At 39.8% G+C, this 13,381-nt stretch overlaps 1 protein-coding gene across 5 annotated transcripts in view; it reads right to left on the reverse strand.

Moving 5' to 3' along the window:
- nrxn2a (neurexin 2a) overlaps window positions 1-13,381 on the reverse strand; it is a 416,827-nt gene that overhangs the window by 239,306 nt on the left and 164,140 nt on the right. For all 5 annotated transcript variants that reach the window (XM_066645189.1, XM_066645188.1, XM_066645191.1 and 2 more), the window contains 4 exons: window positions 12,542-12,968; window positions 9,754-10,137; window positions 6,997-7,200; window positions 1,790-1,816 (listed from right to left, as the gene is read on the reverse strand). In XM_066645189.1, coding sequence (XP_066501286.1) covers window positions 1,790-1,816; window positions 6,997-7,200; window positions 9,754-10,137; window positions 12,542-12,968 — 1,042 coding nt within the window. The remainder of the gene's footprint in view (window positions 1-1,789; window positions 1,817-6,996; window positions 7,201-9,753; window positions 10,138-12,541; window positions 12,969-13,381) is intronic.

Consider the following 13,381-nt stretch of genomic DNA (forward strand, 5'->3'; position numbering starts at 1 on the left):
TCCTCATTAATGATGATGTTAGTCATGAAAAGTCTACATTAACTTGGATAACTCTTGTGCTGAAAGGTGTGGCATCCCCTGGGTCTGGAAAGATGCAGTTGGAAGTGAGTGCTAAAACGTAATTCACTGAAATGGGCCATAACCACAACAATAAAAATGTCAATAAATACATGCAACATACCCATGCCACAGGTGAAAGTTGAGGGTGTATTCACACTTGGCCTGATTGAATTGAACCGAGTCTGAGTACGATTGTCCCCCCCTCCCCACCTGGCCTGTGCTCACACTGCGTTTAAAGTTGCGATCTCGAGCATGACTACATCGCAGTGTGGCTCATATTTTGGGTAAAAAAAGGCACTTTATACAGCACAGTGGAGTTCAGGATTGCACTTTATAGCTTACTTTTTTTCCCAGCTATGAATCTCAGCACTCTCACCTGCTTTATACATGTATCAATTATATGGCGCAGTGCTTTTGTTTAATTGTACAGTATTGTCACTGGTGTCAAGTCCTGGAGATGAAATAGGAGCACATGAAATCAGCACAACTTTAAAATCTACAGTTATTATATAATATGATACAGTTATGTTTAAGTATTCATGTATAAGTAAAAAGTACAGAATATGTACCCTTTAGGGTACCACCCCAGTGACAGGTTTTTCTGAGTGTGTGAGTAAACCTTAGTGATCCCTTGGCTGCTGTGTGTTTACAGTGAGTATTGAAGCATTGAGATCCCTTTCATGTTCTGTGCCAGTGCAAGGTTTACACTCACACTGATGTAAACGGAGCCTAAGTCCCAGTGAACCGTGACTGGGCGTGCTTGAGAAGGTACAGAACTCTCACATTAGTCAAACATGTCGGACACGGTACTGACACAGTACTGACTGACTTTTGTGAGTACACCCTTAATCTTGATGAGTTATTCTGCTTCGAGTACTGTACTAAAAGTTTAGTCTCCATTCACTTTAGCCACAACAAGGAGGAGCTAATATTCACTTATTTCAAAATCTTATTACCTTCATAATAACCTTATAATCAAATAACCTGCCCTCAGTGATGTTCCCTGAGTTTTTTTCAGTCATTTGGAAAACAATAAACATATCAACCGAATGTTCAGTTACACATCCTCCTCTGAAATGTGTTTATTATTATGTATAAGATTTACCTGTGATGGACAGACACACACCAGCACAAAATCTCACTCTTTTCCACTTACCTTTCAATGCATGTACATCATGTAACATGTAAATCATGACAGCATCTTGATATATTTTTTAAAAGATCTCTCTACATCTAACGGAGCTTAAATGGCAGTTTTATCCTGACACACGCCTTAAGCAGAATAAAAAAAAAGTAAAATTCAGTAGCTGAATTCTTTCCCTCTCACTGAGCTGAGACTCAAGGGATCATAAACCAACCTAGTGTTCGAAAAACTGTGAGGAGCTTGGGCTGCTATAAAAAGAAAGTGTTAAATGGGTGGTTATGCTTAATTTGAAACACCGCAGCAATTTGATGTGTTTTGCAGAACAAAAGAGATAGAGTTTGAGAGTCAGAAAGGGAGAGGGAGAAAAGGAAGAAGAAAGAAATACAGAGAGGGAAGGAGGGAGAGATGCAGATAGGGGAGGGAACACAGTTAAACAAGAACTGCGGTTAATAGTAAAGAAAGCGAGAGATAGGATTAAATAGCAAGAAGTATGCGACAGGGAGAAAGAGAATGGCTTTGGATTAAATGGCACAGACACAGGCTTTCAGAAGAAACATTTTGTGTATGAATAAAGAAAGCACTTACTAAGGTTACAGTCTATCCCGATACAATCTGGTGGAAAGAAAGAGTGAGATGGTGAGATAAAAAAAAAAAAGAAAAGTAAAAGGAAAGATAGTTTTGTTGATTTTATTTAAAGAACATCCTTCAAGGTTTAATCTGCAGACAATCAAACAGCATTGCATGAAGCACACCATCCGGGGACAATCTGAGAGTCAAACCTGCCCCTTTCACACACTTCCCCATCCACTCTCTCAAGAGCTCAGAAAGTCCAGTAAATTCTCCCTGCGCTTACAATATTTAAAGGACACATTGGATCTAATTTCTTATAGTACACATTCTCATAGTTGGTTTAAAAGTGTATCAGCACATCATTATTCAGCACATTGACCTAATTCACTGGAATGTGTATTACAGTCAAATATTATAATCAATAAATTGTGCAATCACTTTTGCCTGAATAAAACTGTCTCAAGTGTGTGTGTGTGTGTGTGTGTGTGTTACTGTACATAAGTCAGAGACCTTTTCCAGTCAAAGGAGCTATTTATCATTAGTAAGTAAGAGACTTTTCAAAGGAGATCAGAAATTAGATATTGCACAATGAATCAGAAAATCAAATGGAAAAAGTGAGAAACTGCAGAATCAGATGAAAGAATTTTAAAGCTTTCATCTTTGAGTGAGGGTTGAAAAAAGACGTTTCACTCTTCCTTCTGTTCTAAAAACATCACAGGTGCTTTGTTCGAACTTCCCACTCAGTATTATTGGTTTGAAAGAATGTGTAGGTGTGAACAAGCAGATGTTGGAGAAGAAGAAGAAGAAAAAAAAAGAAGAAAATCTGATTTAATAGGACCACAGCAGACATAACATCCAGATCACTGCCGCAGACAGGTCTGACCAAATCAGTTAAGAGCACGTTCTCACATGGTTTGTTCTGATGCATTTTGGTGCACGAACTGTAACCAATTTCAAAACAGACACATTTTAAATACAGAAAAACTACTGAGAAAAAATGAAAACAACGTAGAAGGCGAAGTTTTTTTTTTTTTAAATCCTGTTGGGGAAACAGAGACTACAACCCGTGCATGGGGTTTTTACCCACACACACCCAGAGTGGTGGGCTGCCAGCCACAGAATTTTGGGAGAATTTGAAGGTTTTACGCCTTGCTGAAGGCCCCTCACTCTCCCAGCCAGCAATTTTCATGCTGGTCCATGGTATAAGACCAAGAGAGAGGTGTGTGCTGCCCCAAGCAGACGGAGCAGGAGAGAAATGATTTGAAAAACGAGGAGCGCACACAACGAATACAAAATGGCTGAATAACGTAATGGTCGCTGACTTTTGTACAGATGTATATAAACATGTGTTATAACAAACCATGCACACACCATGTTACAATACGTACAAATGCTGCTTTTACAGTTTGCAGCAAAACACTGAACAGAACAAAAACTGCATTGTTTAATATACACGTCTATATAAAAACATCAGTAATGTTATATTATGCTGCAATGAACCTAGCTACATTTTTTCTCTTTTGAAGGCATGCTTTACATCAGTGATTCTCAAACCCCACGTACCACCTATGAATCCTACGAATGACTTGCTTGAAAATGTTTAATTTGCACGCTTTACGCAAAACTATTCTAAAATAATTTCTACAAAACAAACAAACAAACAAAAAAAAAAACACACAACTATAGAGCACATGTAAATAATTAGACCTAAACTGTATGTTGCAAACACAATTATACATTTATGAGAACATACAGCTACAATGTTGGGGAAATTAGTATTTTGAAAGAAATAAAAACATGAAGAGAGATTAATTTAATATGCGCTTTAATAGGCTATAGGTGAAAACAGCACGGAGCTTGAAGCAGGTGCTCCCGGTGGCTCCTAGCACTGACATCAGTCGGAGAAGGAGGCGCAGCGCTGTTAAACAGTGTTTTAGGACTCTAATGATGCGAAGATTGGGCACGTCATTTTCCTTCAGTTAAGTTTTCTCTCTATTTATTCTTCTAGATTTACTCCTTCTGGACTTAGTAGTATTTCGCTGATTTTGTCTCTGTTTGTTTTTTCTCTTTGCCCTTTTCTGCAATAAAGCCCTAATTACTCACGTCTGTCTATAACCTATAGCTGTCTTACATGGATTTTGGGAAATACTGGGAGATTGTGTTCCCTCCCTGGAAATAAGCAGGGGAACGCTGCTCAGCCCTTCCCTCACAGACGTAAGACACACACACATTAACTCACACCTATGGACACTTTTGAGTCGCCAATCCACCTACCCACATGTGTTTTTGGACCGTGGAAGGAAACCGGAGCACCCGGAGGAAACCCACGCGGACACGGGGAGAACACACCAAACTCCTCACAGACAGTCACCCGGAGCGGGAATCGAACCCACACCCTCCAAGTCCCTGGAGCTGTGTGACTGCGACACTACCTGCTGCGCCACCGTGCTGCCCACAAACTGACTTTATTAAAGCTTTATTATGAAAATCATGAAACATTATGTAGTTTTTCAGGTATTAATTAATTTTTTAGTTAAGTAGTCATTTTTTTTTAGGTCATTTGTATACCACTACTCGCGGCTTCATATACCACAGTTTGAGAACCACTGCTTTAAATGATTCGGATTTGTACAAAAATGATCGCCTAAGAACCTTAATCAAGTTCAAATGAGATTACAGAGACTCATACAATTTTTGTAATGTAGGATCATTATTGCTCTTCTTCAAAAAATTGACACATACAGAAGAGGGCTGCACAAAATACCATTTCAACATTGTCATCGCAATGTGCACATGCGCATGTGTCAAATCAAAGGACATGCAATGTCACATGGAACATTTCAGTCAAACAATTAGAACAATTCTAGCTTGCTTTAGATGCCATGACAATTAACATTTTTTGTTTAAATGAGAAAAACAAGAAAAAAAAAAACAAAAAACAAAAAACAAATGAGAAAAAAACGAGAGTGAGAGATGTGCATTCAGTGCCTGTCTGACTGTGTAAACAAACTCTTGAGTGCTGCAGTGCTAAATGGCTATGGCTAATTTTGGTTTCTGATTTAAATAATAGTATGTAGCTTAATTTATAACTTTTTGCTGCTTGACACAAAATTTCACCCTGTTCTCATTTTCTATGACATATCTCCAAGAGACAGTTTATATCTACCCAATATCATATATATATATATATATATATATATATATATATATATATATTGTGCAGCCCTAATACTGACCCAGATAACCTGAGAGGAGATTATTCTGCCCATTCTGAGTCTTCTGGAGTGGATGGAGGCAATAAAGGGGAAGGAAAGGGCAGTCTGCACCAACAGCCAAGTGCTACAACACTGAGTTAACCAACCGATAACCTTCTACTTCTACATTGTAGATACCCAGAGTTACTGAGAGCTTTTGACACGGGAAGAACTTGTATAGAAATTATGTACACGATACAATGACCCATTGCATGCAGTAGCCTGAGAAACTGGGAAAAAGATTGTTCTATTCAAACGTAAACCTCCTCCTCTTTAAACTGCCTGATGAAATCACCTGATGATAAGTATAAGAGGATGAGCTAATGCCAGCATGTAGAAAATTGGAATTAAAATAAGCATGGATTATTGTTATTCTTTTTTTTAAATAAATCTTTGGACAAAGTTTGAGTCTGAAGTCACACTGCCCACAGAAATAACTAAAATATCTTATTTTGTTTAGTCTTTTAATGAGTCAGTGTCTTATTAATAGCAAAAGCACTTTTGGCTGTGGTGAGCTCTCCAGTTGTCAACCGCTACAGAAGAGTGAGCACAGACAGCCAGGGACCAGCATCACTGACCAACTGCACTGACCACATTCACATACACATACATGCTTACATTGTTGTCATAACTATTAATCCATTTCTTGGCAGGATTGTTTAGTGAATATGGTATTTATATGCTTCTTGTAACATGGAATGCCTCCATTATTCCTTTTTATACGGCTAGCGGCAGACTGCTTAAGACCCATAAATAGAGCGGGAACAGAATTGCTTGCTTCAGCCATAATTTGGACAGGAGTGAAATTGAAAAAGAGCAGAAGAAAATACAGTCATACTCCAAGTTTACGGTTGCACTAACACAGAATTTCTTTTTTCTCCAGACAATCTTTCTAATCACAATGTTGGCAGGTACACAAGAGTGACAAGTCCATAAGAAAATGGAGTATAAAGCCACTAATTGGGGCATCTCAATTTGCAGCCACAGGCACAAGAATATATGCAGTTGATATTTCAATCCCCGTCTCAATTCACAAATACGTGCATGCTCCAACCGCAGCAAATGTTATAAGATGTTTTCATGCTTTCCATTTTTGGGTTATTCGAGGCATATACAATCTATTTTATTCTGGGTCTAGGCAATCGAAATAAGAGCTTAAACAGGATACTGAGAAATAAAACATTTATACAAGCTGTGTCAGAACCAAAATGCTATTTATGTAAGACTGGAATGTGCATGAAAATGTGGTCATTTCCCCTGCACGTATAGCAGAGTGAATATAAAGGTTCTGCTCTCAGCACTGCTGAAATACAGCTCCATATACTCCAGTGCATATACAGCTGTAGACAGCAGGCAGAGCATCGGCCACAACTCTGGGGACAATGGGAAGCTTATAACACCAGCGGATTTTACAGTTCAAAGTCTTATTGCACAGCACTCTAAATCCAACAGTGAGCTGGTCTCTCTGACTGTCTGCTCCAGAGCTGCAGACATGATAGCCATTGAAGGCTGCGAATATAGAGGTGAGAAGATAAAGAGAAAAGACAATAGAAAAGAAGAGAAGAGAAGAGCTACAAAGAAGAGAACAAAAGAAGAGAAATTAAGAGAGAAATATAAAAATCCAAAAGAGAAGAAACAAATGGAAGAAAACAGACAAGACAACAGATAATTAGGAAAGAAAAGAGAGGAGAACAAATAAAAAAGTCAAGAAAAGAGAAAAGCAATAAAAAGAAAAAAATAGAAGAGAAAAGAAACAAAAATCCAAGAGAAACAAAGAAGAGCAGAGAATAGCAGAGAAGAGAAGAGGTCCAGAGGATGAAATGAATCCTATAAACCCACATGACCCCGCGTGATAACATATATCCCAGTGGTAACAGTGACCTCTGCTGACGTGTCTCTTGGCACTGTAAGCACCCTCAGACAGCACCAAAGAGTACACAATGCCAGCTAGCACAGGAGAAAGGTTACCTAGGTTGACGGTGAGTTTAACTCTTCCCCCGTCCAGCTCCAGGCGCAGGGTATCAGCGGACTCTGAGGAGGTGGTGGCCATGAGTAGGCCATAGGCCCTCTGGGACATGAAGCGCAAGGAGACGTCCTCCGCCTCCGTGTGCATGGCATGAGGTATCAGCACCTTCAGAAACATGCTGCCGTCATAACTCAGGACAGTCGACTCTAAAACACAACAGGAGAGGGATTAAAAAGAAGAAGAAGAAAAAAACCTACCTATTTATGCTGCTCCACCCACTACTGCATTTGTTCAGAGCAGATATCTAAAAGGTTTACAGACATTGAATGCTACCTCTCAGAAAGCTATTACATGTAATGGTTGAGAATACAGACCCTGTGGCTATGGTTTTAAAGCCTTTGTGGCCTAAAATAATTGCATCAAGGAGGTTTTACTGCTAAATTATCCACAAATATGTACCCGCTTTCATCATTATCATTTACATCACAAGTAAAATCACAGAGGACTCGTTCAGCTTCCCTGGTTGTTTCGGAATGTTCTTTCACCACAGATTCTGTGCACTGAACATTTCATATTAAAAAAGCTCAATACAGTTTAACAACACAACAACAGCAAAACGTTGGAATGGAAAATGCACAAGACATTATAATCAGTGAGGTAGAGGTAAACATGAGGTTAAATATTAAACTTAAAAAGAGTGAGTAAATACAAATTCACATTTAAATATGGCATAATCTGCATTTCCCCTCCACTATACTGCCCTGCTTTTCCCCCAAATTTGCTGTGAAGACATTTAGCCTAGCAGGGAGCTAGAGGGTTTTTGTGCTTACATTAGCAGGTATGTATGCTATTATTTATTTATTTATGTATTCCTTCCTTCCCCCATTTTTATGAAGTAAAGGCTTGAAATACAGAAGTGTAACTACTCAAAAGGGTTTCAATGATAATCCATATTTTTATATTTACATAATTATAATGATAATATAATATGGTTTTAACACTACACATAAATACATTTCAGTATGTATTCAAACATTATGTAGTCACTTCCGCAGCAGCAATGCTTAATGAGACAAAGCAGCCAATTAGAATTTGTCAGAGATATTTGAAAGGAGCAAATTATATTAAAATGTAAATGCTTTGAGGAATTAAAAGCTAGTCAATAAGTATCTCATATAGAAATTGTATTGCTTCTTTTTATAGTCCCCTCCTATTTAAAAGAAAATAATCCCAGAGTAAACAGCATCCGAAACTAGCCTCTCATTTAAGGCACTACTGTTCTGAGTGGGTTTGAGTCACATTCTCCTCACTACTGCACATGCTAAACGGTGAACATTATGGAGTACAATATGATTCAAGCACGAGACACCAGAGGGCAGAAGTGAGTTAAAAATGTCTCAGCGCTAAAACAAACAAATAAATAAATAAGTGAATAAAACAAAGGAATCTGTGAATTTTAGTCACTCTGTATAGGATTCCATAACTGTGAGCCACTGTGATTCACAAACACATCAGAATAGTGGAACAGCATGGCATTGCACATTTCTGCCAGGATCACAGACAACAGGCTTATAATGCCCCCAAATATCCCGCCATCTCCCTCAGCGTTCCACACTGTTTGTACAATGAGCGTCACCTTTGTCTCATTCTGGTGTTTTTAATAGCCTTATTTTAATCACATTTTTAAAACACTGCTTTGACAAATGTGAAGCTGCTGATTACAAGTATTTAACTAGGTGTTTTAGGACACATTTGTATACTTTTTATGAATATATTTTATTAATGTCCATAAGCTTACACTGCTGATGACTAGAAAGCTAAAAAGTCTACCTTCCCACACCTTAGGACCTGAGAGCCCTCAGACTGTCCATATATATATATACATACACACACATACACTTGTAGTTTATAGATTTGATTAAGTGTACACTAATGTGAACTGTTTTCAAATTCACTACAAGAGCGTGTTAAGTGTACAAGTAAGTATAGGAGTGTGTAATCACTTTTTCTGAAACAGCACGGCAGAACTTTACCAAATGTATATGATTCGTTAATACCACTATGGTGCAGTCTTCATGCAGTGTAAACTTTGTAACTGGACACAACCGTATATGATATATTCAGATGGTTCTCATATGCTGGGCAATTATCACACTTGGAATTTTTACTGGAATAGATGAGAATGTTGGAAGTGCAATGTACTTGTCCATATTGTCTGATATTACCTCGACGTAACACCCTAAACTGACACTGGTCCCTTTAAGTGGAAACATATATTGTTCATGTGACCTATAATCACCTGAATACAGAACAATGTATTAGTTCTAATAATTTGATTAGGGTGTGTTCCCGCATTGTGCCCTCTGATTTCGGGTAGGCTCTGGACACACTGCAACTCTGAACTGGACAAGCGGTTACAGATAGCAAATGAAAGAATAAATTAATTACTCCACTGCCAATTTTGAGACACTACAAGGCCCACATTTGATACTGTTTTCCCCCTTAATCAATGAATATGTCACTGACTAAAACCTATTAAAAACATCCAACTACCTCTGGACGGAAAACACAATCTGAATGCAGTCTGACAGTGCTGTTGCACCGTGTGTGTGTGTGTGTGTGTGTGTGTGTGTCTATATATATATATATATATATATATATATATATATATATATATATATATATATATATATATATAGACACACACACACACTCACATACACACACATTGAAAGCTTGTTATGAGTTGGCTTCCTTACCAGTCTCACAGTTATGCCCCACGTATCCAGTGCCAGAGCAGTCGCAGATGTGTCGGTTCCAGCCCTCTCTGCAGAGGCCCCCGTGTGCGCAGGGCTCAGCACTGCAGCGCCGGTGGGTTTCTCGTGTACAGAAGCTGCTGACCCCCACCGCGCTCTGCAGTTCTGCCAGCCGCCGCAGGTCTCTACTGCGGCCGTCTACAAACAGATCCCTCACACAGCCCACAAAGCCCAGTCGCAGTGGCGCCGTCCACACCTCGGGAGGCAGTAGCAGACCCTCACTCTCCTCAGGAAGCCCGCCAAGGTACATTTCCCCGTCCAGATCCAGGACTTCACTGCCCTCATTGCTGGAGAAGGGCATCATGCGGCCATTCACTGAGACAGAACCTGGATAAGAGGTGAAATTAGAGGTTAAATTTAGGATATAAGACATGTGGTGGTGGTCTTGTTTTCTGGGTGCCAACTCTACTGTTATTCATCGCTATATGAAGCGTAACACTGATATCACAGTAATATGATTTAAACTGCACTAATGCTCAAAGGTTGCTGTCATGAAAACTAAATGAACTGCTTTACAAATTATTAGATTTTCATTCAATTATAGTAATGTTGCAGTGAGCTGTGGATATTGCTCACACAAACCAAAAAGGTGTGCTGCAGGCTTATTTAACCCCTGGAGGCACTGAATGGGCAACAGAGAGGAAATGAATGGCCAATGCAGTGCTAAAGATGCCTTTAAATAATAATGAGGAGTGGTAAGTAATACGAGCATAATAACCTGGAACCATTGGGGTTTAAACCTCTTGATGAAGGGCACAAAGGTTGTGTTCATAAATAAAGCAGTGGCATTGGTAGCTGTAGCCCTCTAGCACTACACCAACCTCACTTAGAGCCCCATAGGGCTTTAAACCAGACACCCCCTACTCTCCTTTCTCTGGCACCTCAGCACCTTAGCCCTGAGCCACAACTGCCCATGGTATAAGCCCAGACTGACAAAGACAATCGATTCATATGGCCAAGGTAAAGAGAAAAGTAAAGTGGTTCACACTGATTGCTGGCCCTTTTGTGGGTTTGTAATCCCTTACGTCGTACATCTGATGCAGCAGACCTTGCTGGAGGAGGAGAGGCTTTAGGAGTGGATGGATTAGTAGAGAATAAGAGTCCCTGAGCTCCACTGGTGGAAAGCAGGTCCTAGAGATATGCTAATGGATGCAGATAGAGCTCATAAGGTCAGTGCTTGCCTCCTGTAGCTCATCACTGAGCTTGGATAATTTGATAATACCATTACAACAATGTCTGTTATAACTGCAATAGCCTTTACCAACAACATCTTTTAAATTAACTTTCATCAACAGGAATATATACACAAGTCTATATGAGGGGCGTACAGTAAGTATAGGTATGAAGAAAACATTTATTTGTCAGATTTATTATATTTTTATTTTTCTATGCAATCCCCCTTACAATTTTTATATTTGTTAGATCTAACAATAAGCTGTTCAATTCTCTGGGGACAAAAATCATGTTTACTCGACCAATTATCTTCAAATGCTCTCAGAAAATAACTGCTTTCAGTTCACAGAGATCATTCTTCAAATTTGGGTACTGGGCACAGTGGTGCAGCAGGTAGTGTCGCAGTCACACAGCTCCAGGGTCCTGGAGGTTGTGGGTTCAAGCCCTGCTCTGGGTGACTGTCTGTGAGGAGTTTGGTGTGTTCTCTGTGTCTGTGTGGGTTTCCTCCGGGTGCTCCAGTTTCCTCCCATGGTCAAAAAACATACAGTGGTAGGTGGATGAGTGACTCAAAAAAAAAAAAAAAATTGTCCATTGGTGTGAGTGTGTGTGTCGCCCTGTGAAGGACTGGTGCCCTTCCAGGGTGTCCCCGCGTTGTGCCCACTGATTCTGAGTAGGCTTTGGACCTATCGCAACACTGAACTGGATAAGCCGTTACAGATAAACAGATAAGAATAAATTAATTACTCCACGACCAAGCAAAGCAGGAATTGACATTTTCTGAGGAAATATAAAGCAAACATTAGCTCATTTTGATCATTGTTATTGTTGCAAGTCACTTTGAAAGCTAAGCTATTTTGAGTAAAACAAGTATGTTGATGAAAACTGAGCATCACGTTTTGCGTAACAGTGGATTCCAAGTCATTAATGCAACCACCTACAGATTTTTTTTTACCTTTTACCTGCCCAGTGTATGAGTGAGAGAGAGAGAGAAAAAGAAAGAAACTGTTTTTAATACGGTTTTAAAACCACCTTAAATCACACTTATATAATTGAACTGAGCTAAAAATTTGCACTTTTTAAGATTTATTTAAACAGGGAAGTACACAAATCCTTGTTCTGCTTTGTATAGAAATCACCTTACAATGAATCATTGTGTTTTTGTTAGTTTATACTGTGTCCTTCATGTCTACATAACTAGCACATCCTCTTACAAATACCATGTTTTCTACTGTAGCCCAGAACTGACAAATACACTGGCTCAAGAATGTGCCTTTAAATTACATTTTTTTTTTTTCATGTTGAAGCAGCAGCAAGAAAAAGGAGGGATGAGGGAGTGGACTTGAGATGGTTGAAATCTGCATTCTGCATACAACTAGATGGCAATAAACCTTAAACAACTTTTCCAGCCCTAACCTCTTCCGTATTAGACATGAACAGCTGTGCCTTTAATATTCTTTGGTCTGTTTAATGTCAACCTATCTTCAAGAATCCATTTTCAATTTAAAGTGGTCTAAGTGTAAATTAAAGCAGTCTATGCCCAACCCAGCATGTGTCCTACCTTTACGCCCCTCTCTCTGGAAGTCCACGTGGCACCACTCGCCATCGTTCACCTTTTTGGTGCTGGCCTTCATTTTGATGCTGCCAGAGCCCATGTCCATGAGCAGGTAAAGAAAGCCATCCAGCAGTTCCATGGCAAAGAAGTCCACCCTGGGCCGACGCTCTCGAGGCCCCTGCACTCGTCCGTGGCTGAAGAGCAGTAGGCCGTTGGGCTCTGTGGTACGGAAGTCAAAAGAGATAGAGCCAGTCTTTTTTCCAGCCCAACAAGAGAGGGTGACGTAGGCAGCTGGGGTATCAAAGCTGACAGGGTCTAGAGCGGCTACATCTTCACAGCGGAAGGTGAGGTCGCCATGCAGAGTGACCTTGGGGTCATGCAACTCTGCCAGACGGGATAGCTCCAGCCTAAAGTCATTATTAGTGTACACCACCTAGGAGAAAAAAGAAAAAAAAAAGTGTGTTTGGAGGGAGAGCGAGCGAGAGAGAGAAAGAAAACCTTAAGACTGACCGGGTGTGGAAATGGAGTAGCATGCTGCCCAGTGGTAGAGACAAATTACAACTGAAATGTGCCTGGGGGGCACGCTTCTGCAGTCAGTAAATACTCAGTTCCCCCTTAAATACCCGCACGCAAGAGTAAATTACATAAACATAGCAGCCACATCCACTGAAAAATAGAAGGCAAATTTTTTTCTCTTGGTCAATCGATACGGTTTTATTATCATAGATTGCTGTAAGCTTTCTTCGGTGAAGGCAATGAATATAAAGAAGCTAGCTGCCCCTCTCAGTGCTGGGCCAGTCTCCAAAATGTTTCACAATGTCATAGTGCTGATCTAGCATCAGGTTT

The sequence above is a fragment of the Hoplias malabaricus genome, chromosome 15 (assembly GCF_029633855.1).
Source record: "Hoplias malabaricus isolate fHopMal1 chromosome 15, fHopMal1.hap1, whole genome shotgun sequence".
NCBI classification, from domain to species: Eukaryota; Metazoa; Chordata; class Actinopteri; order Characiformes; family Erythrinidae; genus Hoplias; species Hoplias malabaricus.